The sequence below is a fragment of the Hyaena hyaena genome, unplaced genomic scaffold (genome assembly GCF_003009895.1).
Source record: "Hyaena hyaena isolate Hyena2069 unplaced genomic scaffold, ASM300989v1 scaffold_9, whole genome shotgun sequence".
In the NCBI taxonomy this organism is placed as follows: Eukaryota; Metazoa; Chordata; class Mammalia; order Carnivora; family Hyaenidae; genus Hyaena; species Hyaena hyaena.
In genome coordinates this window covers 5,782,913-5,807,159 of record NW_024080641.1, presented here as the reverse complement: position 1 = coordinate 5,807,159, position 24,247 = coordinate 5,782,913, and the positions used below count along the sequence as shown (strand labels likewise).

Here is a 24,247-nt window from a genome sequence, read left to right as displayed (position 1 = left end):
CATATTTTGAATATACTGGGTTAAGTAAAACATATTCTCAGTTTCACCCTGTCTCCTTTTACCTTTTTTTCCTTTAATTTTATTATTTTGTTCATTTTTGAGAGAGAGAGAGAGAGAGAGAATCTCAAACAGTCTCCCACTGTCAGTGCAGAGCCCGAGGTGGGACCTGAAATCAAGAGTTGGACGCTTACCTGGCTGAGCCAGCCAGACGCCCCATGGCCATCTCAACACTGATGGGATAAACTGTGTCACCAGGAAGGGTTCAAGCTGGACACAGGGGTCCCATCTCCCAAGTGCCCCTCGGAGCAGTCACCCTTATCTCCCGCCGTCAAAGGAAATAAGATCTTGGAAGTATTTACGGTTCTCGTCTGCCCCTTTCATTTCACAGATGGGAAAATAAAGCAAAGGTCCAAGTCACCCAGAGCGACAGTGGCAAAGCCGGGCTTGCTTTCCAGATCCCCTGACCTCAGACAGGAGTTTTCTCTCCTTGTTTCTCTCTCTCTCTCCCCCACCTCGCTCATTTTCCCTGTCCTGTGGCAAGAGGCCGACAATCCACATCCCAGCCTGCCGCGGATTAATGAATTAAAATGAATATTTACAAGCACCTACTGTGTGTCAAGCACTCTTCTAGGCACTGGGGTTACAGCAGAGGACAGGGCAGGCAAGAGGGTCATAGCTATTAAACAGGTCAATAAATAAATAAATAAAGGCAATTTTCTACAGTAATCATTGCTACAAGGGAAATATCAACTGGCTGAGTAATGGGGATGTGTGAGCTACGTCAGCTACAGTGGTCAGGGAAGGCCTCTCTCTGAGGGGACATTTGAGCTGAGACCTGCTTGACAAAAAGAAACCAGTCATGGGAAGATCTGGGGGCTAAGCATTCTAGGCAGATAGAAGAGCAAATGCAAAGGTCCTGGGGTAGGACCCGATGTGGCCCACCCAGGCACTGGAAGGAAGATCAGGCTGGTTGGGGGCTGGGGTGTGCGCAGGGAATTCAAATAGGCAGGGGCCAGACCACACAGGACCTTGCTGTGTGCTGTTGGGCCTAGAGCCTGCCCTCCCTGGGCTCTGCTCTTCTCCCCATCCCTCGTAAAAGAGATTCTACCGAATGGCCTCTAAGGTCCCCCCTGGTTTTTGAAACTGAAGAACTGTGACCTGTGGCATCTTTTCTACTCATAGTTGGCAGTCTAGAACAGAGCTAGGCACTAAGGTTTCTGCCTTTGCTTCGCTCACGGCGCACTCCTGCGGTCTGGAACGCGACCCAGCTGTTCTGTGGGTCTCCTGCTCTCCGCAGCACTCTGTGTGCACCAGAAGGCACAGCCTCTTGGGGACACCTGAGGTAGCCAACACAGAAGTGTCTGGACTGGTGCAGCACTATGGCTGCTTTAGCCCAAAAAGGCAGGAGTACAAAATACCAAGGCCAGAAAGGGTTAGGTTTAGTGACAGAAGGAATCAAGACCAAAGGGAGATAGAAATCACTAGAGGAGGGAGGGACAAAGGAAGAGACTCCCCAAAGATCCCCTGAATCACTCAGCACCTATAAAATGGGGACAGTCATGTCCCTTCCTCAGGCAAACTCACGCAGAGAAAGGCAATTGCCGGGATCCGATCCCTAAGGGATTGGTGAGAGAGCCTCTGAGGTATGGCCCTGCCCCTCTGCACCCAGAAGGGCTCATTCCAGGTCTCTGGGTACCCGCAGGCCTCTCCCCCTCATTTTTGTGGGACCATCCTCCCCACAACAGCTGGGAAAGGAATCTGGGTCACTAGGCAATATTAGGTATCTCTCTATTCCCCCAGGAAATAGAGGGCTCTCCAAGGTTCTCCAGCTCTTTCCCACAGCCCCTCCCCTTCTCCCCTGTAGATGGAGACCTCCCACCACCCAGGAATCAGAAACCAAGGTCCACCGACCGCCCTCTTGGGAGCCAGGAGTGTGAGACCCAAACGAAGATTCAAAGCCACTGCCTCTTGAGGAGCCCGGATGCTGGATGCAGGGCCACTTCCTCCAGGAAGCCTAGCCCCTATACCCCCGCATGGCTCAGGAGTCCAAAGATTCCAGCTCCCTGGGCGGCCAGGACCCCTTCCTCCATACTGGAATCTCTAGTGGGCCGGAGACCCTCCTCCGCACGAGTCCAGGCTTTCACCTCTTCCCTCCCCAGAGGGCTAGATGACCAACAGATCCGGCTTTCCTTCCCTTGGGGACCAAGATATAACCCCTTCCAGGAGCCCAACCCCTCGGTTTCCTTCAGGACACAGTCTGGTGTCATGCCCTGTGGTCCCCGGGGAAACCAGGAGTCCTGTCCCCCAGACTATTCCCCGTCAGGATCCAGGAACTCAGGTGACTAAAACTCACACATCTCAATCAGCAGTCAGAGCCCTCATCCCCTGCAAGCATCTGGGACTCTGAGCGGTGGCCCCCAGCGCTGTCACCTCAGTGGCGGAGACATCCCATGCCAGAGTCTGGACCCCTAACCCCCCCTCCCTCCCTCTAACCGGGACTTGGAGTCCTCAGCCCCTGGCGGAGCCAAGCAGCTGGGACGCTGGGGGCCCGGAAGCCCTGGCCCTCATCCCACCCCTCAGTGCGCGGGCACATGGGGTGCCAGCACCGCCTCGGCGTCGGCCTGCATCTCGTTGAGGGCCTGCAGCAGGACGCCGTGCGCCGCGCGGTAACCCAGGCCGCCGGTGGCCGCCGCGCCGCCCGCGGGCCACAAGAAGGAGAGCGCTCCCAGCGCTGCGCCCCCGGCGGTGCCCTCGCCGGCCCACGCGCCCAGCCTCGCCTCCACTTCGGCGCGCGTCACCGGGCCCGGGAAGCGCGTCCGCTCGGCCAGCTCCCCCGGAACCAGGCCTAGCGCGCGCTCGCGTCGCGCCAGCGCCGCGGGTTCGAGCCCCAGCGCCCGCCGCCACTCGGCCAGCTGACCCCGTAGAAGCGCCACGTCGCAGGCCCAGCCCAGCCCAGGTATGGGCGCGGCCGCCGCCGCCAGGCTGGCCAGCAAGGCCGGACGCCACGCCCCGGCCCGCAGCGCCGCAGCCTTCATCTGGGCCCCGTGGGGAGACGCGGGTGGCAGCGCCAGCAGCAGCGCCCCCGCCTGGGCCGGGGGTAGCGCGCGCCGCAGCCACTCGCAGAGCCCGGGGAGTCCGCCCGGCCGCAGGGGGAACACGGGCGGCGGCGCCTCCTCCAGCACCTCCCACGTCTCATCCTCAGGGCTCAGTGCCGCGCGCCCTGAGTCCCCACTGCCCGATTTCTTCGCGCCACCGCCAACACGCGGCAAACTCTCGCTGCCTGCTTTCTCGGAACCTTCCCCGCTATCTTTCTGCAATCCAGCGCCACGTTTCTCCCTTCCCTCCCCACGTGCATTCTTCAACTCCCCTCCGCTAGCGTTCTCTAAGCTCTCGCAGCTGGGCTTCTCGGCCTTTCCCTCGTCCTCCAGAAACTCTGGATCCTCGCCCTCGCCATCTGTTCGCACGCAGACCAGCGGTGCATCTGGCAGCACTAAGGGCCGAACCTGAGCCCAGTCCTTCTCAGTGGGCGCTCCCGGGGTGACGAGGATGAGGGCGTCGTAGTGGGTCGGATGGGGGGCGGCAGCAATGCCCGAGGAGCCCAGAGGCACATTCCAGAGCACCACATTGGGACGCTCTGGGGCCGGGTAGGGCGTGGGCCCCGGGGGCATGAAAACAGACTCGGCCTCCGGGTCACCAGCATCCAACCCAAGGAGCGTGTTCAGCACGAGGCTCACATTAGCCGTGCCGGCCACGGCCAGGTCCAGACGCGCGCTGCCCAGCCGCTCCAGGCCAGCGCGAACCCACGACAGTGCCGCCTCCAGGCCACCCGTCTCAAAGGCCTCCCGCACAGCCTCCAGCTCTGCTGCACCTAGGACCTCGAAGCCATCCTGAGCCGGTGGCAAGAGCCTGAGGAGACAGGGAGAGACGGGATTAGGGCAGAAGAGGATCTAAACGCAAGGCATCGGTGTTGTGGGGGATAGGACTAGACTATGATGTCGAGGGTGGAGTTTTCCCCGAATACTCTCTGAAAGAAGAGGGAGCAGGAAAGGGAGGGGACAGACGGATGGTACAGCATCCAGAAACCAGGACTTAAAGCAGGGATGCGGGGGGTTGGTTGAGATCAGGTTTCCAAAAGAGCCTCAAAAAGGGGAACCCGCTAAATCATTCTCTGGCTTCAGTCTGGAGGCGGGGACTGGGCATGAGGGGGCGTGGCAGGGGTGGGCTTTTCCAAGGGATCTGCAGGATTCAGAAAGGCCAAGCCAAACTCACAGGTCCACCTCGGGCCAAGTCAAGATTCGCAACTGTACTGTGGACCAAAGGAAAGAGGAGCACCGGCCGACAGGAGCAAGGTCACCAGGGCACTCTTTGCTGAGACGAGGTGTAAGGAGGGGAACGAGAGCCAATGAGGGGGAAGCCTCACCTACCTGTGGTATCAAGATGTGGCTAAGGAAAAAGATAAGCACGGAGCCTCAGTTTGACTATAAAATAGGTGGTGGCCAGGGGTTGGGGGGAAACATTCAGGAGGTAGCCAGCAAGTGGGCACAGAAACAAGATGGGATTAGAGAAAGGAAGTGGGGGAGCAAACCCAGAAATAACACGGCTCACTGAGGGTGTGGACCCGTATAGCTTGAGGATCTCGAAAGAGTGAGCCCTGGGGTAAAATCTCCGTGGGGATCACAAGCTTGTGTGCTGAGTAAGCCCTACTTCAAAATTTTGCGGGGGGAGTACTATTAGGTCGTTAGTTACCGGCCCCTCCGAAAATTCTCACTGGGGTAGTTAGGTAGGGCTTATGACCTCAGAACGCTCACAGGAGGCTGAACCTGGAGAACAGGTCTGAACCTCTAGCTGACCCTTGGGTGGGGAGGGGCCTAGAAGGCTGGAAAGGGTCCAGCACCAAGCACTGGCTTGGGGTGGAGCCTCGGTGACCTCCAAACCTGCAGTGAGGGGCGACACCTGGACGAGAACTGGTCCTCCCACAGCTGCCCTGTCAAAGCCTGCCCCAAACTCGCTGGGGGTGGGGAGGAGGTCTTGAGGATCTCCAAGAACGTTCGTTTTCTGGCAAGGACCTGGTCTCCAACCCACCGCGAAACTCCTCGCTTACCTCTGCAACACCTCCGCCTGGCTCTGCAGCGCCACCCGCAGGCGCTCCAATTCCTTACAGTCATCTCTGCTGCCGCAGTCCGCCGGCAGCACGAAGAGAGCCGCGGTCCCCAACCCCGCGCTGTCCAGCAGGGCCGCTGTCTGATCCCGGGCCTGGTCTTCATTTTGTGAATCCCCAGGACCGAGGTTCCGCACAGCCAACAGCGGGGTCCCTCGGGCCAGGGCGGCCCGCGCTGCCTCTCCCAGCGCTGGGGCCAAGGGCTCCCCGTTCCCCGCGGGGTCGGACAGAACCAGTACCAGCACATTGGCCTCCGCCGCCCAGGGCCCTGGCGCTGCGGGTGGGCAGCTCAGCTCGCCCAGAAAGAGGCCGGGGCCCGCAGCTCGCAGGCTGGGGATGCCGGAGTATGGCCGTCCCTCGGGGATCTCTATCGTCTCCACATTCCTGTCGCACAGCGCTGCAATCAGCGCGGACTTTCCAGAGCCCGGAGGCCCCAGGAACAAGGCGGTCACGTCACCCCGCGGCGGTGGCATAACTGGAAATCAAAAGGGTGGGGCGGACACGGGTCAGGGAGTACCTAGCTTCTTCCTTTCTCAGTCATCCCACTCTGGTGTCAGACTTCAGTCCTTCACCTTGTCCCCTTCCATTCTTGGGTGTCACTCCTAGGGAGAAACCCGGCGCCCAGGCCCTATCTATTCCCCGGGGACCCGGGTGTCTGGTCCGCCCTTTTTCTGGATACATTTATCTTTCTGTTTCAAAGATCCGGCCTCCACCCCTCCTCCCTCAGACACATAGGTGTTTTTGCCCCCCACTCCTCCCTGCCGAATCACTAACCGGGGAAAAAGCCTGCAGACCCGAGAGCGCAGCTGGCGGCGGCTGCTGAGCCGCGGAGAAGCCCCGCCCCTAGGGTCCGGCGGACGGAGGCCGAAGAGGTGAGAGCGCCAGGACTTGGGAACGTCCAGACACGTTCCGGGGGCTCTTACCTGACGTCAGTCCTTTAAGGAGGGGGTGTGTCTTGGAAGCGCGACCTCGGGGATACAGCCCTTCGCGGCGCCTGCGCAGAGCAACCCACGGACGCCCGCTCCCCAGCGCCGGCAGCCCTCGGGGCTCCGAACAATGAGGGAACCAAGGCGCCTGCGCGCCAGGAGCACCTAGCCGCACGTGCGCCAGAAGCTGAGGTCTGTACGGCAAGGGTGTCGTGTCACGTCATCATAACGCACTCCAGTATAGAGAAGGACCCCTCCCGTTACTCCGAGGACGCGGTTGGCCCGACTGCATCACTGCCGGATGGCATCCGGGATCTCGGCTTGGAGAAGCTCCTCGGGCGAAAGGGCGTGGAAGCCGCTGAGACCTTGAGCCTCGGTCGGCCCTACCCCGCTTCCCTCCGGGTGGCGGCGCTGTGACGAGTGACTGACCGGCGCAACGAAAGGCAGCCCTCTGGTGTCCGGAGAAAAGCAGAGGCCTGGGCTACCCGCCTCGGGAGGAGGGACCCCGAGGGCAGTGCCTGGGGGCAGCGGGACGCCGCGGTCGAAGGCTCGCGGGGGGGGGGGCGGGGGGCTCAGGGTGGAAGGAGAGTTACAGGATGTCAGAGAATGACGCCTCCGGGGAACAGGCGACCTAAAGCCTGGACACCACTACCTGCCTCAAGACACGTGAGAGACGGGGTCGAAGCTGGTGTCCAAAAAGATCAAGGGTTCCGTGCCCGGAGTTCAGGGAGTTAGTTTGATGTAGGAGGTCACAGGTTTCAGGTGAGAAGGCTCTGAGGGTGTCACAAACCTAGGGAGTCGAACCTTTGGGGAGGGTTGAAACTTTTCTAGGGCAGAGCTCCGTTCGGTTAGAGTTCCAGAAGATGGTATCTTATGGGGGCGAGGAGAGCCCGTCAAAGGTCATAGGATTAGCGGGCCCTTAAAGCTGTAGACCGAGGAGTGACCTCACTTGATTTACTGTTGTCATGCGTGCTACTCTCTTGACCAGAGGGATCCCAGCCACTATGGAGGACCCGCATCCCGAAGAGACCATGGAGCAGCAGGATTCGTCCAAGGAGAGGAGTCCCCGCAGTCTAGAAGGCGACATCTGTGAGTGCTGCTGGCCAGAGGAGGGTGGGGTGCAGGAGCTGACGCTAGCTAAAAGGATTTCCGTAGCATCTCCATGTCCAAGGCGTTACAGGGACTTGCCTGCTGGGGAGGGGCTGTAATAAATGGTTTCGAAGCTGCCCTAGCGGGAACTGCCACACTCCACCCTTACTCTTACTCCGCTCAGATGTACCCACCCTGCTCTGTCCATGTAAAACCCAACTGTGACTTGGGCCTGGGTTTCCCTGTCAGAAGAGGCTGCAGCTACTCAGGTGACTCGGCTGTTGTTATGGGGATTAGCGACAGAGAAAGGGAAGGTTTGTAGCCAGGCCGATATGGAATGATGGCAACAGCTTCTGTTGAATGCTTTTGTGCTAGGCCGGGTTCTACCAGTTTAACCTTCATTATCTCAGTCCTCCTGACGGAGCCTTTGAACTTGGTTAAGTATTATTTTCAGGTAAGGGAACTGAGGCAGGGAGATTATCTCTAACAATGAGCTGCCACCCTGTCAAGGCCCTCGGGCCAGAGACCACCAGGAACACCCTACCCTTGAAGAAGTTGGGTTTAAGGCTAATAGCGCTGAGGAAGCACAGACACCCTGACCCTGGGGCACTGCGAATGTCTCAGTGTTAGGACTTATTCTAGGATTGGGGCTTTTGTTGTAGGTGGTTTGGGGAGGGGTTCAAGGAAGGGTTTTGCTGTGGGTTGGATGTTGCCAGTAAGCAGGGGCAAAAGATAGGTTGGCAATCTTGAATCTTCTCTAGGAGGGAGGTGGGAAGGCAGCAGCAGTCCCCTTAATAGCCGGGAGGGATGGGGAGGTTGGTCGTTCGTGTTGCCTGGACACCGTTCGTGTTTTGTCTGTGTCCGGGCACTATTATGGCACGGTCTTGGCTGGGTTCAGCTCAGTCACAGCCTGGCCTTGTCCAATAACGTTCTGTGAAACCGTGTGTGTTCAGTGGGAGGACGCCAAGGCCTCGCTGTGAGTGCCAGGCCTGTCCCTGGCTATCAAGCTGTGCTTCTCTTTCTCAATACCAGTAACTGCAAACCACTGTGTAGCACTGTTCTAAGCACTTTATATAAAGTAATTCATTTACTCCTTCCGACAGTTCAATGAGATAGATACCGATAGGTTCATTACCCCGTTTTCCAGATGAGGAAACTTGTATTTGTCTAGGAAGTGGCAGATTGGGGATTCGATCCCAGGCGGTCTGGTTCCAGGGGCTCTGCTCTAATCACAGGGCTCTGTTGGAAGGGCAGACTCTCTGGGTTCCAGTCCTGACTGCATGGGTTCATGGGCAAGTTGCCTAACCTTTTTGAGCCTCAGTCTGCTCATCCATAAAACAGGTCCAGTAATAGTTTGTCTGGCCCACTGTCTAGCCCTGGCATAGAGTCTGGCACGTGGTAAACACTGAATGTGAATTGCTGGCATGACTCTGGGGCTTGGGAGAGGTCCTGGTGACTCTTGCTGGCTTCCCCCGACCTCTCCCCACGTCCCTCAGGCCACCTGGGGGCCCCGCAGTGCACCCGCTGCCTCATCACCTTCGCCGATTCCAAGTTCCAGGAGCGCCACATGAAGCGGGAGCACCCAGCGGATTTCGTGGCCCAGAAGCTGCAGGGGGCCCTCTTCATCTGCTTCACCTGCGCCCGCTCCTTCCCCTCCTCCAAGGCCCTGATCGCCCATCAGCGTGGCCATGGCCCGGCCACGAGGCCCTCCGCGCCAGTTGCACCCACCGCTGCCTCGCCCACCTTCCCCTGTCCTGACTGTGGCAAGACCTTCGGGCAGGCTGCTTCTCTGAGGCGGCACCGCCAGGCGCATGAGACCCGCACCCCTCCTGGCCCCTTCGCCTGCACAGAGTGTGGTCAGGACTTTGCCCAGGAGGCCGGGCTGCATCAGCACTACATCCGGCATGCCCGGGGGGAGCTCTGAGTGAGGGCTAATCCCTCCCTAGGGCAGTGGGGGTTCTGTGGCTGCTGGAACCCACCTCTGATATAGATGGGAGCCTTGGAGGGATTTGCTTTCCTCCCTGGACAGGCAAAGGACTTCTGATAAATAATAGGACCCAGAAGATTCTCATCTGGAGCTCCAGTCTTTGGAGGACACAAAGGCCTTCAGGGATACAGTGAAATTAGACAATAATGAAATCTTTTGTTTAAAAAAAAAAAAAGCAAGCAAGCAAAAGGGACAGTTGTCGTTATCTCCCTCAGTCCCATTAAATAGTTTGAAATCACAACTAGCTGCAGACTGTGTAATCACCTTTAATTCTTCCCAGATGGATGCCATGGGCTGTAGGAACAAACTCCCCTGGATTTGTGCTTGAGTTGGGGGCGGGGAAGGTGAGGTGTTGCCGGATGGTAATGGCACCAGGGGTCCCAGATGTGTGCAGCAACATGGGCCTTTGGGGATGGGCAGCCGAGTTGGGAGCTATGTTCTGAGTCATGTAGGGGTTGCAGTTCAAGTCCTTGCCTCCTCGCCACCCTCTCCCCACCTCCCCTCTTCAGTCTGTCCCACTCACAGAGGGGCCACAGTATTGGATGGATTTGGGCATACACATCCCCCCCTCCCCCGATAATTTATTGCCCACTTAAATAATTTTATGTACCATTCTGGTCATGGAGTATTTTTTTCTAGGTGTAGGTGAGATGACAGGAATAAAATAACAAATAGTATCTAAAAACAGAAAAGGTCTGCATTAAAATATCTAAACCAGGAACTCTGGCTTTGGAGCAGATATTCCCGGGAAATATAAGAAGGGCACAGGGAGGTGGGAGCTGAGGTCAGAACTGGACTGGCCCTGCAGGGAATCTGGTGTGGAATCAAACAGAGATACCGTCTGTTTCCTGTTGTATTTGGCCAACATTGGGAGAGTTCCCATGAAGATCCTATTTTCAGCTCTTGAAAGGCCTAACCCTGAGGTGCGTCCCACCAGGGCACCACTGAACGTGCTTGGGGACTTGGGATGACCTGCCCTGCCCTTAGAGACAATGGCGGACACCCTGCATACAACGATCATATATTTGAACCGAGGGATGTTCTGAAACCCCAGAGCTGAGATATGGTAGAGACTGATCGGTGTCCCCTGAATTTTAGCCAGGTACATGGTAGCTACAAAGGCAACTTCCCAGAGTCCCTTGCTGCTGGGTGTGGTGTATTCCTGAGTAGAGGTCTCAAGCTTCACACGCCTTTCCTGTACCTTCCTGCCTGGGTGCGGACATGCTGTCCAGCCATCCAGGGCCATGGCAGAGCAACAAGACAGCAGAAGCCTGCGTCCTCTGTGGACTCCGTGGAACACAGTCCTCATCCCAGCTCTAGAAGATCCACTTCCATGCTACCATGTAAGAGAGAAATACACCTCTATCTTGTCAAAGTCACCATCATTTTGGGTCTCCATCACAGGCGGCATAACTTACAGCCTGTCTGCAGCCTAGAACAGCAGATCTGAGTTGTTGCAACAGAGGCCCTGTGGCCCACAAAGCCTAAAATTAAAATAGTCAAGGGCCATCTGGTCCTTCATAGAAGTTTGCTGACCTCTCATCTAAGTGACACACCAATCTACTCTGAGCCTGGAAACTGGGATTCCCATCCTGGGAAATACTACCTGTGGGGGTAGGGGTTGGGGTGGGGTGTGTGTGTGAATGAGAGAGAGAGAGAGAGAGAGAGAGAGGGAGAGAGATTTGTGCAGGGCTCGCTAGCCTGGATCCCTTGGCTGGGGTGACTTGTGGGGGAACTGGTTTGGAGTCAGTTGGCCGACACTTTTTCCAAAAAGGCGGCTTCACCAAAGCCAAATATTTCCGCTGCACCTTGTGACAGCCCAGAAGTTTCCAAAACCAGATGCCCAAACTTAAGGCTCTAATCACACATGCTCCCCCGAGACAGACAGCCACCCTGCCTGTGTTCTTCCTGTTCTTTCCACTCTCCAGATGTCATAGATTCCCAGCACTTTAAATAGCATCACTGGTGACTTCTAAATCTTTATCTTCAGCTCAAACCCCAGACGTCCCGTCCCCCCCGCCAGCCATGAGACAATCACTTGGAAGATGTCGAACAGGAGTCTCAGAAACTTAAAACGGGCCGTGACTCCTATAGCCCCCACCTACACCGCTACCATCGGACTGGTCAACTGTACACTACTAAATCCCCGAGTCTGATCGGCCCTTCCGGTAGCCGCTCTCCTAACTGCTCCCCCTGCACCTGCCACCACAGCTGCCCCCTCCGGTTGACTACAGTCCACCCTGTGTGTGTAAGTCAGCTCACACTGCTCCTCACTTAAAATCCTCCAATGGCATCCCATAAATACATCCAAAGATACCTTACCCAGGCCCAGAAAATCCAACAATGATGGGGTCCCCACCCGCTAAGCAGTCTCAACTCCCTTTCTGCTCTACCTTCACTACACTCCAGCCACACATGCCAGGCTGCCTCCTGCCTCAGGGCCTTTGCACTTGCCGTTCCCGCTGCCTAGAGTCCTCTAACCCAGAACTTTGCAAGGCTGTCTCTACATCACTCAGCACTCAACACATGCTACCTCCTCAGAGACTCCTCCTTGACCTGCCTGGCTAAAGTAGTACCATCAACCCTTACCCCGACTTTATTTCTTCCCAGCACTCTTTAACACCTAGGATGATCACCCTCGTGTTGTGTCATTATCTGTGTCCTTACTCTGGAGTCCAATCACCTGAGGGCAGGCAAGCGGTATGTCTTCCTCACTTCCCCCGCACCTAGGACAATGTTCGCCACGGAAGCCCCAAAAAAATGCTCGCCGGCTCCCACTGTTTGGCTACAGTGTCTGTCGGCCTGCAGCCCTCCCAGCGATGCTCTGTGGTGCTGGGCTTTCTGCAGTTATGCTTCCCAGACTCCCTCCAGAGTCTTCCTCAAGGTCTGCGCAAGAGAGGTCTGGGCAGAAGGCAGACAGGAAGAGGGGGGAGGGACTCCCCTCGCTCTGGGCCTCTGCCAGAGCCCCTCCAGCAGCAGCAGCTCAGGCTCCAGTGCGTTTCTACACTCTCAGCACACGGTACCGTGCCTCCCTTGCGGTGCAGACACAGCTGCATGTGGCCTGTCCTCCAGGCTCCTGTCGGGCTCTGGTAATGTCCCTTCTCTTTCTGTACCCCGGTCCTAGAGGTGGGAGCTTTGTGCAGACACGAATCTCTCGGTTGCCCCACTTGTCCACATTTGTGCTTTCAGCCTTCTATGGGCTGCGCACCCAATCCCATGTGTGAAATCCTCTTTGGAATTCCTAGCTGGGTTTCCAGGGCCCGGTCAGGAACTGAATGACCGCCCCTCACCCCCGGCAGCAGACTAGGTCTCTTGATTCCCAGTGTCTCATATCCTTAGGAACTTCTGATGAACGGATAATTCTCTGCATATATGCTTAGAAAGCCCTGTCATGATTCCTACTATGTAACAACCTGATAAGGTAATGCTATGGAGACAGTAAAAAAAAAAAAAAAAAAAAAAATCACTGGTTGCCAAGGATTGTGTGGGGGGATAAACAGGGGGAGCACAGGGGACTTTTAGGAAAGTGAAAATACTTGATGATACTATAGTGATGAACACAGGCCACTATGTGTTGTCCAAAGCCACAGAAGGTACAACAAATACCAAGAGTGAATCCCAATGTAAACTGCGATTATGTGGTATCAACACAGCCTCATCAGTTGTGACAGACAGCCCGCTCTGGTGGGGACTGGGGCGGCAGGGGAAGGCATGCCTGTGTGCGGGCAAGGATATACACGGCAAACATCTCCATCTTTCCCTCACTTTTGCTATGAACCTAAAACTGCACTAAAAAAAAAAAAAGACCTGATTTAAAAAACAAACAAACAAACAAGGCCCAGAAGAAACAAAGGGCAGAAGAGGGCTTAAGCACACTGCTCCAGAAAACACAATCCATACGTGGTGTTTTAATGAGCTGTGAATTTCTGCTTCGAAGAGTCTGCGGTTCATTGATGTTAAGCTGTGATGGTTATAAAAGTCTCAATTCAAAGGGTGGATAAATGTCAGGTTCCCAGATTCTGAGCTTCTAGGATGAAAAGTGTGGGCTTTGACAGATGCTTTGCTAGGAGATCCTGTAACAGCCATCAAGATGCAAATGGCTCTTTGTGGCCAAGCAGGTACCACAAGCAGTGAAGCAGGCAAGGTGTGAGGGGCCCAGGTGCCACATGTGGGGGAATGGGCGCGTAGGAGGGGACGCCCATTGGCAGGAGGTAAGCCTTACTTGGCTCCAGAAAGCTACTGCCCCTTGGGAATTGTGGGTTCAGCAATCGAGATCTCACGATTTTCAAGAGAGCCAAAAAACCTCCATTTTGAGACCAAACACGCTCCTGCCAGTCGGACGGTGGCTGTGGAGAGCCAGGCCGCCATTTTCTGGGATGTGGCCCATTGCTTAGGAAGGTGCGGCCCCGCATCCACTCGTCCAGCCCCTCACAGCTGGGCTCTGCTTACTAGCTGCGTGACCTGTAGCCGCTAAGTCAAGCTCCGCGTGCCCTAGCTGGAGCAGCTGAGAAATGGTCATGAGAATAGACCCTTGCCTCTAAGGGCTGTGACAAGGACTCAGACCTGGACACACAGCCCACAGTGGTAGAACAGCCTGCAAGGCCTGGCCCTCTGCCTCTCCCTGACCTTGCCCTTCCCTCGGTCTTCCCCTGCCTTCCTCAGCAAGAGTCTCATGGCCCAAGTGGTCTTCCACCCACATCCCATGTAGGGCCCCACCTCAGGGCCTTTGCATTCACTGTTTCTGTAGACAGTCCAGGAGCCCCACTCCTCCCTACTCCCCGTCTCTCCCTGAAGCCCCATTTTCCCTGAGGGCCCCATGACCACCCTCTCTGGAACTGCCTCTCACACACACAAGCCTCCCCACCCCGTTTCCCTCCACAGCACTTACCACCTTCTAACGTTCTCATACTTTTATATATTTCACTGAAGTATCGAAGTCTCTGTCTTCTCTATAATGGAACCTCCACTAAGGCAAGGATTCTTGTTCCTCATGTTCACCGCTCTACTCTTGGCTCCCAGAGGAGGGCCTGTGTCTGGAAGGTGCTCAATATGTCATTGTTGAATGAATGAATAAATAAATAACAGCCCCTACCTCGTAAGGATCCAATGCCATTGTCCGCACAAAGCGCTTACAGGGCCTGGTCCCTGTGAGTGCTGATTTAATGATGGCCATTACAGTCATTCAGGTTCTATTCTTGAAGGTTCTTAGTTGTCAAGCTGCTATGGGTTAACACACGTAAAGCTCTTGAAGGTTCTTAGTTGTCAAGCTGCTATGGGTTAACACACGTAAAGCGCCTTAGAACGGGGCTTGGCACACACTAAATGCTCAGTGAATGGCAGCTATCATTATAATTAGGCTTCTATTTTCAAAGGAACTCTGGTGCCAAACTTCTATGAATTAGTACTTCCCATCTCAGAGCGAGAGCCAAAGTCTCGACAGAGCTGGAACCAGCTGGCCCTCTGCTCCCTTGTGCCCTCATCCCTCCAGCTCTGCCCTTACAGGCTCCTGCCTCCTCCCGCCCCAGTGCACAGTCCCCTCGCTCCCTCTGGTCTCTGTCACCTCCTCAGGGAGGGCTATACTATTTAAAATGGCAACCCCGTTCCAAGTGTTCTCCCTTCTCTGCCTTATTCTTCTCCTCAGCACCTACCATCACCCAGCATTCTCTCCATCTTGGTTACTATCCGTCCCCACCAGTGGGCCTGCCCCCCCCCCCCCATGGAAGCTCCAGGAGGACAATGATTTTATGTTACTCGCTGGTAAATTCCCAATGCTCCGCATACAGCAGGGACCCAGAAGATACCGCTTAAATGAATTAATGGATCACAGTCCCTGCCTCAGAGTTATTCTAAGGACCTGATGATCTCATGCAAATAAAATGCAGCACTCTGGAAGTGCTGGGGAAATGGCAGCTGCAATTATAATTAAGGTTCTATTTTTGTAAGTTCCTAGATACACAACTTCTATGAGTCAATATATATAAAGCTCTTGGACTGGCACTTGGCACTCGGGAAGCACAGCTCTGCTTATAATTAAAGTCCTCTTTGTGCGGGCTCTCCGGCGGTGGCAGAGAACATCAACTGTCCTCCACAAACCGTTTTCTGCTCTCTGGGCACTGGGTAGACCTGCCCTTCCCAGACTCCCTTGAAGGGAACTGTGGTCATGTGACTAATTTCTCAGCAAAGGAACGTAACTGGGAGCAGGTGGGGGGCTTGTACGAGATCACGTGTACCCTCTCCAGGCTCGCCTTCCTCTTCCACCGGCAGGACCCAGGCCACAGCCACTCAGTCACGACCGGGCGGACGACAGCAGGCTTAAGAGATGGCCTGGGTTCCCAAGTCACTGTATGGAGAAGGGCTGTCCACCAACCGGAAACCCCCACCCTGGACTCTGTTACGTGAGCACAAAGCTTCTGTTGTGCTGAGCTGTACGTCATCGGGTCTATGAGTAAATATACAGAAGCCACATTGAACATAAGCCCTTAGTAAATGTTAGTATTCTCAGCAACAGTGATCTTAAGGTTCCCCCAGGGAGGAGCCCAGGGGATGGGGGCATAAATGCCCAGGCCTGTGCCTCGCGCACTCAAGCGTAGACACACATGCATGCACGCGCGCACACACCGAACACGCTGGACCGACACACACAGAATTTGGCTTTTATTCTGGCCTTCACACAATCTACTGCTAAGAGGACACAGATCGGCGGTACCCCATCCCACATGACCACTGCGACCACCCCAATTTCCTCAGCCCCCTCCTCCCACCCCACCCCTTTAGCCAAGCTCCCTGGGGGGGGGGCCCTGCCTACACCTCGCCCCGGGCGTGCAGCATGAAGTGCCCATGCAGCTCCCCGAGGTTGTCGAAGGAATCTTCACATTCCGTACAGTGGTAGGTGCCCTCCTCCTCCTCTTCTTCCTCGTCCTCCTCCCTCCCCAGCGGCCGGCCCTCCCCAGCCCGAGGTGGCTCCTCCTCTTCCTCCCCAAGGGCTCTGCCTTCAGGGGCTGGAGCTTCCTGGGGGGCTGTAGCAGGGCAGCAGAGCCGGCAAGGTGGGGTGCCTGGTGGGGCCTCCCCAAGGGGCGAGCGGCCACAGAGCTGGCAGGGCTGGGCTGGGGGGCCCGGGGGCTGGGCTGCACGGGGGGCCCGGCGGGACGGGCCTCCCCGGCCCCCCCCCAGGCGCTGCTTCACCTTGTAGCCAGGGTCATATTCAGGATCGTCAGTGGCCTCCTCCTCCTCCTCCTCCTCATCTTCTTCCTCTTCAGAGTCTGGCTCTGAGAGCGTGTATTCAGAGTCGGAGGAATGCTCCGGGCCTGCAGGGGGATGGACGGGGTGGGGGGGGTCAGAGGCCAGAGGCATCTGAGGACAGGGCTGTGCCCCCTCCCCGAGCCCCATTCAGACTCACCACAGCAGGGAGGGGGCAGCCTGGACACAGCCCTGCCCCTCCCCATGGATGAACCCCTGTCGCACGGAGCACGGCCTGGCGCACAGCAGACACTCAGTGTCTGTGTATGAAGCAAACGAATGTCTTGCGAGAACTGCATCTCCGGGGTTTAAGCAGGACAAAGTAACAGCAATAAAAACAGTACCAGCAGCAGTGTTCACTGCTACTTCAGGAGCCCTTTTCTCCTGTATTAACCCACCTAATCCTTACAACCACCCTGTGAGGGACGTCCTGTTGTTATCCCTCAGTGACGAGTGGGAAACTGAGCTACAGGGCAGTTAGGCGACTCACTCGCCTCCGGTCACACATCTCCAACAGGGAAAGCTAAATATGGGTGGTGGCCAACTCCAGATCTTCTTAAGGAGACAAACACCTGAACAGGTATTCAAGCAAATTAAAACCCATACACGTGTGTACTTTGATAAGTGTGTGTGTGTGTGTGTGTGTGTGTGTGTGTGTGTGTAGTTGAGTGAATGAAAATACTGATTCGCAAGTACAGATATATTGCTGGGAAGTCATGGCCATGTAGAACAAGTCTAGGAGAAGTTTAGGTTAAAAAAAGGAAAAAGATTTGAAGTCACCGTAAAGGAAAGGGCGACACCGGCAGTTATGACGGAGGCTGCACGCAGAGCCCGGTCCGGGAGGAGGGACCCACCACAGCAGCGCCGTGTGCCCAAAGCATCCCCTAGGACCACAACAGCCTGGCCTGTGTCCATCCTGGCCTCTCTTCCTCAGTTTCCTTCAGCAGCCAGAAGGGTCCTGTGAGAACGGAGCCAGCCCCCGGGCTCCTCAACCCCACAGGCAAGCACCTGCCTCAGGGCGTTTGCTACCTTTCTTACAGACGGACAAGGCTTGCTCCCTCCCCTCGCCATGTCTGCTCAAGTGTCACCTTCTCAGTTTCACCCTGGTCACGCTGTCTAAACAGCAGTCCTTCCCCCTACAACCTTAACTGCTTTTGTTCTTCTCCTCAACTTACTGCAGGTGACATCTACTCGTGTGTTTACTGCCTCTCCCCCAAAGCAGGGACTCTGGTTCATTGCTGCGTCCCTAGCATCTAGGACACCTTCTATGTGCCTGGCATTCATTCAACTTGTCAAACCTTTTCTGAGGCCTTTCACATGTGCTGTTCCCTCTGCTGGGAATGGCTCAGCCCGCTTTTCTGCCTCATCTTTAGGACCTGGTAGGAAGCCTCCCTCCTCGGTGAGGCTGTCCCAGATCTCTTCATCCTAGGCAGCCAGTCACTTTCTTTTGCCCTCCGGCTGTCCTCACCAAGAGCTCACCCTGAGGGCCGTGCCTGTACAAAGTCCTTTCCCACCAGACCAGAGGGCGGGCAGGCCTGCTCTGACTCACCGCTGGGTCCCTGGCATCACCCGGCTCAGAAGAATTGGTTATACACGCTGGCCGAACGTCCCTCCCTGCGGCTCTCTCTCTTACTTGTTCCTGCCTCTGTCCTGCTGTCCCTCTGCCATTTTACACGTTTCCTGAGGCCTTGGCGTGGGCTGGTCCCTCTGCCTGGAAGGCTGTTCCCCACGCTGGCCACCTGGCGACCTCCTGCTCATCCTTCAGGACCCGCACAGGCTCTGTCCTCTATGGCACTGGCTCCCTCCACCCTGGCTCCCGCTGGCCCTGCATCTCCCTGGGGGACTGTCCTAGAGGCTGTAGCCATCTGGGCCCCAGTAGGTCTCCCCCATCAGACAGGGAACCCCCTGAGGGCAGGTCTGACTCATCTTGGGGTCCCCAACACTGCCCAGCCCAGGGCGTGTCGGTGGAGTGAACAAGGGGGCCCTGAGGCCCTGGTCTCCCCCCTCCCTCCAGGCCTTTGGCTCTGCTCTTCCCTGACCTGATGAATTCCTGTTCCTCCCAGCTCCCACGTCACGTCCTCTGTGCGGTCCTCCCTGACTCCTCAGGTGGTTGGCATCTCCTGTCTGGGAATCTCTGCCCCTACCCCCATCCAAACCCCAACACATCCTGATCACCTGGGTAGTGCCCTGGAGACTGGAGACCTCTGGAAGGCAGGACCTGGGTCTGGCCCATCTCCCTGTCCCCAGCAATGCTGTGTCCCCAGTGAGTCTCAGGAGGTATTTGCCGAATGGCTGCAAAACACGGAGGAAACCCCTTGGGCCTTGGGCTGGGGTCCCACCCCTTTCTCCTCCTACGCGGCCTTCACACCACCTGGCCTCCAAGCGTCTTCAATGCCCACTATGACTTCACGCAGCTGGCCTGTGAAAGGCAGTCAGGTCGTTGTCCACGGCTACCAGGTCTTTCACGTCCACTTTGACTTTCAGGACCACAAGCCCTTTTGTGCCTACCATGCCTTCTCCACCCACGAGATCCTCAGAGCCCGGCATGTCTCCGGCGTCCACTGGACCCTCTATGTCCACAGTGCCTCCCAAGCCCCCTGCCTCCTTGAAGAGCGCCAAATCGCCAAAGCCCAACAGCGCCTCAGTGCCCACCAAGCCATCAACAGCCCCCAGCTCGGTCACAAGCCCAAGCAGTTCCAAGTCTCCCAAGTGGGCAAGTACGAAGACAGCCCCTTCTAAACAGTCCGGCAGCAAGTCCCGAGCCCGCGGCAGGGCAAGAATGCCCAGCAAAGCCAGCACTGACACCACGGCCCGCAAGGCCAGCACCGACACCAGGGCCAGCAAGGCCAGCACCGACACCAGAGCCAGCAAGGCCAGCACCAACACCAGGGCCAGCAAGGCCAGCACCGACGCCGGGGCCCGCAAGGCCAGTGGGGTAAGACACCAGCAGCAGAGGGGCACACACAGCCGGGGCAGAACTCCCGGAAGAAGGGGAAGCCACAGCTCCAAGAGGGCACCCAGCAGGGCCAGCACTACCAGCAGGATGAGAACTCCTGGTGGCACCCCAGGTGCGCCCAACAGGGTGAGAACTCCTACTTCCCGGAAAAAACAGAGTGGGGGCAAGAGTTGCAGCCGGCCTAGAAACAACCGGGAAAGAAGTAAGAACCAGCGTAGAAACGTGAGCGGAGAGAAGAGTTACAGTCCACCAGGAGCCTCAGGCATGGAGGGGAGTTCCGGGCTGGCTATAACCACGGGCAGGGCAAAGAGTTACAGCCCCACTGGAAATCTCTTCAAGGAGAGAGGTTACAGCCAGTCTCCATCAACATCAAGGAGGGTAAAGAGTTATAGTCAGATGATCACCCCTAGCAGGGAATGGAGTTACAGCCCAACTGAAGTATCTAGCAAGGTCAAGAGTTACACCCAGGAGACTGCACCCGGCAGGACCCAGAGTCACAGCCGGTCTAGCACCCCTGGCAGGACCCAGAGTCACAGCCGGTCTAGCACCACCGGCAGGACCCGAAGTGAGAGCCAGTCTAGCACCCCCGGCAGGACCCGAAGTGAGAGCCGGTCTAGCACCCCCAGCAGGACCCGAAGTGATAGCTGGTCTAGAATGCCCAGAAGGGCAAGAAGTCATAGCACGGTGAGAAGTCACAGTTGGAAGAGAAGTCACAGTAGGGCAAGAAGCCGTACCCGGAAAGGAACTCCCAGTCAGATGAGAAGACACAGCCAATCTAGAACCCACAGCAAGGGGGGAAACTATAACCAATCTAGAATCCCCAGAAGGGAAAGAAGCCCCAGCCAGGGGAGAGATCACAGACGTTCCAAAACACCCAGCTGGGAGAGAAGTTGTAGTAGCCCATCTGGAACCTTTCGCAAAGAAGGAGATCACAGCCGATCTAGAACCTCCAGCAGTGAAAGAGATCACAGCCACACCGGAACCCCCAGAAAAGAGAGAGACCGCAGACCATCCGGAACCCCTAGAAAAGAGAGAGCTCACAGCCAATTCAGACCCTTCAGAAAAGAAAGAGATGGCAGCCAATCCAGACCCTCCCGAGAGGAGAGAGAGCACAGCCTATCCAGAACCTCTAGCGAGAGAGGTCATGGCCGATCTAGAACCCCCAGCAAGGGAGGAGACCACAGCCGATCTAGAACCCCTCCTAAGAAGAGGAATCCTAGCCCATCCACAGCCCCCCAAAGTCTCAGCCAGAAGGAGTTCATAAGCAGGGCACACAGTCCCGGTCAGAACAGAACACTGAGCAACACAAGGTGCTGCTCCCCCTCCGGATTTCTCAGTGGAGCCCCAATTTCAAACCCGGATGATGTTCAAAGCAGTGCCACCATCTCGAAGGCTGCCTCACCTGGAGAGAGGTCCTCATCGTCTTCTTCCAAGCTGGCATAGCCCCCAGTCTCAGCTGGCTCACGGGTCTCTGTCATGGCCAGGGGAGGAGACAGGAGACAGGAGCAGAGCAGCGGCTAGGCAGTGTCCCTCCCCGGCCAGCTCCCCACAGCCACACCTCAGGCACAAGTTCTCCAACGCAGGATGTCGGCAGAGAAGAGCAGGACGCTGGACAGAGGAAGGAAAGGCCTGTGGTGACTCAATAAATTTTTACACAGCATCTGCCTCCCGGGGGCCCAGCTGTGTGCTCAGTGCTGGGGGAAAGGAAAAGATAGCCCCCAGATCCTTTATTGATCTTAGTTTTCCCCATCTGGGCAACAAAGCCGTCTGCGGTTCTTATTCAGCGGAATGGGGAAGGGGAATGTTCCAAATATGCAGCAACAGGTACTGGCAGGGGTACCAGTGAGAACTGACAGTGGACCGTGGGCCCAGACCTGCTATTAACCCTTTAGTTGCTGGACGGTGGGAAAGTCTGGGGCTGGGAGAGGGGTTCAGAGTGGCAGCTGGGGGTACGGATTACTTGATGTAGTAGTGACGTACTAATCAAGCTAGAGGTATTTCAATATTTGAACAAGTGGTATGGCTGCACACTAGTTCGTGCCAGCCCTAGTTCTATACCATGGCAAGATGGTGTCTAGGGTACGAACCCTAAATCTGCCCTATTTTAGCTGTGTAGCTTCAAGCGAAGGACCTAACCTCTCTAGCCTGCTTCCTTCTCGGTACAAAAAGGGCTTCCATGGCTTAATTCATGTAGTCCTCATAACTATGTTGAGACAGATGATCTCCATTGTACGGATGAGGAAACCAAGGCACAGAGAGGGTCAACAAGTAGCTCAAGGTCACACCAACCGGTTGATGGGTGAACTAGGATTTGAAGGCATGTTATTCTACCTCTCATAAAATGGTCCCTCAGCTGAAAAAAATTTTTGCAGACTCAGCAGGGCTCATTCAGTATAAACTGCTGGTAGGTGGCAGTTACTCCATCACCAGTGGTTGTTAATGCTCCCACTCACAGCACTTGCTATCCACTCCAGCCATTCCAGACGTACCACTTCTCCCTGTGCACACCAGGACTTTTCACATCTGTGGGTCTTAGCAAATCCTGCTACTGCTGTCTAGAATGTCCTTCTCCACTGTCTGCCTAGAGTACTCCAACTCTCCATTCTCCAAAGCCCAGCTCAAACACAAGAACCTCTGTACTTCTTCCCAGCCCAAATATCACCTCTGCCTCTTCTAAGGAGCCTTCTCTGACTTTTCCTTCCTAACCCTCTTCACCAATACCTCCCTACACACACACATAGCAGTTCCTTTGTCTTCTGCTGTACTCCTTGGCAGTAAAGAGCCAGGAAGAGCAAGTCAGTGAAAGGACTGGCAACCTCAGCTACCCCTCTTTGTGCCATGATCTGTGCTGGGTACTGGGTATATGATGGTGGAAAATACACAATCCCTTCAAAGCCTGGAAGTCAAGGGGCACCTGGGTGGCTCAGTCGGTTAAGCGTCCAACCGACCTCGGCTCAGATCGTGATCTTGTGGTTCGTGAGTTCGAGCCCCGTGTCAGGCTCCGTGCTGACAGCCAGAGCCTGGAGCCTGCTTAGGATTCTGTGTCTTTCTTGCTCTCTGCCCCTCTCCCACCCCCACTCTGTCTCTCTGTCTCAAAAATAAACAAACACAAACACTTAAAAAAAAAAAAATCAGAAGTGAAGCCTGGAGGAGGCTGGGGCATGGGAGGGCTGGTATCAATGGCAAGGGAGCTTTCTAAACACACCCCTGAATCTGGGCTTTAAGGACCGAAGATTCATAATTGGCAGATGACAGTGCTTATAATACCCTATTGCCTGTAGGGTCCCATTTAACTGGGGAGTTCTACTTTATGCCAGGATAAGTTTGCCAAATTGAGTAAATAAAAACAGACAATGCCTGGTTAAATTGAATTTCAGATAAACAAGACAAAATTAGTATACACAGGTTCCAAGCAGTATTTGGGACAACCATTTCTAAAAGATTATTTATCTGACATTCAAGTTTGTAGTGCCTGGGTAGGCTCAGCCGTTACATGGCCGACTTCCGCTCAGGTCATGATCTCTGAGTCAGTGAGTTCTGAGTTCGAGCCCCACATCTGCCTCTGTGCTGACACCTCAGAATCTGGAGGCTGCTTCAGATTCTGTGTCTCCCTCTCTCTCGGACCCTCCCCCACTCACGCTGTCTCTCTCAAAAATAAACATTAAAAATAAAAGAATAAATGAAATTCAAATTTAAGTGGATGTTCTATATGTTACCTGGCAACCACACACTACAGACGGGACTACTCATGAGATTACCAGGAGATATTGCTCACCAGTCCAGCCTACCCTCCCCAAACCCCACATTACACGAGGACCCTTCCAGAGTATTCCAGATGTCAGGTGGAGATTCTTCGGTGCACAGTCCCATTCCTATAATGACTATGGTGGCCATACTGACTTCCACAATTTTAAAGGGTTATAAATGAGGCTCCCTCACTACCACAGAGAAAACAACAGTGCCAAGACCCTACTATATCCCGAACCTATAGCAACCAACTCCCAAGATGCCCTGCGAGAACATAAAAGGCACTCGTTCCCACAATGGAAAGGCAAGGAGGCCAGAGCAAAACCTTAACATAATAAGGACCAGTCCCCACAATGCCCTGCGGCAATTCTTCCCAGGATGCCTTGGGCCTATAATGACCACCTTCCAAGGTGCTCTGCGTCAAAGCACTCCAAGCGTTCAAGATGCTCAGCGAAAGGTGCGTAAGAAAACGGACCGGTTCGCCCCAAGGAGCTACAATAATCCTTCCCAGTATGCACCAGGCCCATAACGACTAGCAGACCGACTCCCACAATGCCTTAGGGCGGGGCGTCCCGTTTCCCCAGGCTGCCCCAGGCTGCAGAGAGACGCGTTGGAGGAGAAAAGGGAGCCTGGGTCTCGCCCTCCAGCCATGATGGGCCAAGACCGCTGCCGGCTCGCCCCGGTGATGGGAGCCGTCACTCCCATCATGCAGCGGTGCCGTAGCGCCCGCTTCCCAGCATGCCCCGCGCACCCCATCCCTATCCCGGACACTCACCGGCACTAGCTGCCCCCGCTCTGGCTCGGCGGCGGCGGCTGCACGCCTGGGCTCTGCGCCTGCGCTGCAAATCGGGTAGGAGGGAGCACAGCCGCGTGAAGAGCATAGGGCGCTTGCGCGGCGAGATGGACCATTCCCATCGCACAGTGGGAAGAGGGGCTCTTCGAGTCGGGCCATCGACTAGGCCCGAGCAGGGGCTTCCGGACTTTGCCCCTTGCTGTCCAGGTTTACTTGGTACAGTCCGCAGCTAGACGGAACTAGAAACTGCGAGGCTTGCGCGTGCGTGAACGAACAGGAACGCGCCTTATGGAAAGTGAGATGAGTTAGGGGTTGGGGGCGCCAATTAGGCTAGGATCCTGGATTTGAGGCTTAT

General features: G+C 55.8%; 4 protein-coding genes across 8 annotated transcripts; 2 read left to right on the top strand and 2 right to left on the bottom strand.

Annotated features, from left to right (window-relative positions):
- Positions 1-139: 139 nt before the first annotated feature.
- Positions 140-6,155, bottom strand: IRGQ (immunity related GTPase Q). Of its 2 annotated transcripts, none has more exons than XM_039246374.1 (3): positions 6,082-6,155; positions 5,102-5,633; positions 140-3,906 (listed from the first exon to the last, which is right to left on the bottom strand). In XM_039246374.1, exons 2-3 carry the CDS (start codon positions 5,629-5,631, stop codon positions 2,577-2,579), a joined length of 1,860 nt encoding a protein of 619 aa, XP_039102305.1. In that variant the 5' UTR covers positions 5,632-5,633; positions 6,082-6,155; the 3' UTR covers positions 140-2,576. The 2 variants fall into 2 exon arrangements, with proteins under 2 accessions (XP_039102305.1, XP_039102314.1); XM_039246383.1 differs by lacking the exon at positions 6,082-6,155 and adding an exon at positions 5,933-6,042.
- A 24-nt stretch (positions 6,156-6,179) lies between these two features.
- Positions 6,180-9,404, top strand: ZNF576 (zinc finger protein 576). Of its 4 annotated transcripts, none has more exons than XM_039246587.1 (3): positions 6,180-6,276; positions 7,073-7,173; positions 8,670-9,404. In XM_039246587.1, the coding sequence occupies exons 2-3, from the start codon at positions 7,089-7,091 to the stop codon at positions 9,095-9,097; spliced, it is 513 nt and encodes a 170-aa protein (XP_039102518.1). In that variant the 5' UTR covers positions 6,180-6,276; positions 7,073-7,088; the 3' UTR covers positions 9,098-9,404. The 4 variants fall into 4 exon arrangements, with proteins under 4 accessions (XP_039102518.1, XP_039102509.1, XP_039102501.1 ...); XM_039246578.1 differs by lacking the exon at positions 6,180-6,276 and adding an exon at positions 6,285-6,595; XM_039246570.1 differs by lacking the exon at positions 6,180-6,276 and adding an exon at positions 6,623-6,846.
- A 6,389-nt stretch (positions 9,405-15,793) lies between these two features.
- On the bottom strand, positions 15,794-20,848 carry ZNF428 (zinc finger protein 428). Its single transcript, XM_039250089.1, has 2 exons — positions 20,755-20,848; positions 15,794-16,464 (listed from the first exon to the last, which is right to left on the bottom strand). Exons 1-2 carry the CDS (start codon positions 20,828-20,830, stop codon positions 15,962-15,964), a joined length of 579 nt encoding a protein of 192 aa, XP_039106020.1. The 5' UTR covers positions 20,831-20,848; the 3' UTR covers positions 15,794-15,961.
- On the top strand, positions 18,773-20,795 carry SRRM5 (serine/arginine repetitive matrix 5). Its single transcript, XM_039250085.1, is given in 2 exon segments — positions 18,773-18,850; positions 18,852-20,795. Coding segments are annotated over 2 exon segments (2,007 nt in total). The 5' UTR covers positions 18,773-18,787.
- Positions 20,849-24,247: the final 3,399 nt, after the last annotated feature.

Coding starts and splice junctions, on each gene's coding strand:
- ZNF576 (XM_039246564.1), top strand. CDS start 7,050: ATGCGTGCTACTCTCTTGACCAGAGGGATCCCAGCCACTATGGAGGAC. Junction 7,174..8,669: donor CAGTCTAGAAGGCGACATCT/GTGAGTGCTGCT, acceptor CACGTCCCTCAG/GCCACCTGGGGGCCCCGCAG.
- ZNF428 (XM_039250089.1), bottom strand. CDS start 20,830: ATGACAGAGACCCGTGAGCCAGCTGAGACTGGGGGCTATGCCAGCTTG. Junction 16,465..20,754: donor CGATGAGGACCTCTCTCCAG/GTGAGGCAGCCT, acceptor ATCCCCCTGCAG/GCCCGGAGCATTCCTCCGAC.
- IRGQ (XM_039246374.1), bottom strand. CDS start 5,631: ATGCCACCGCCGCGGGGTGACGTGACCGCCTTGTTCCTGGGGCCTCCG. Junction 3,907..5,101: donor CAGGCGGAGGTGTTGCAGAG/GTAAGCGAGGAG, acceptor CTGTCTCCTCAG/GCTCTTGCCACCGGCTCAGG.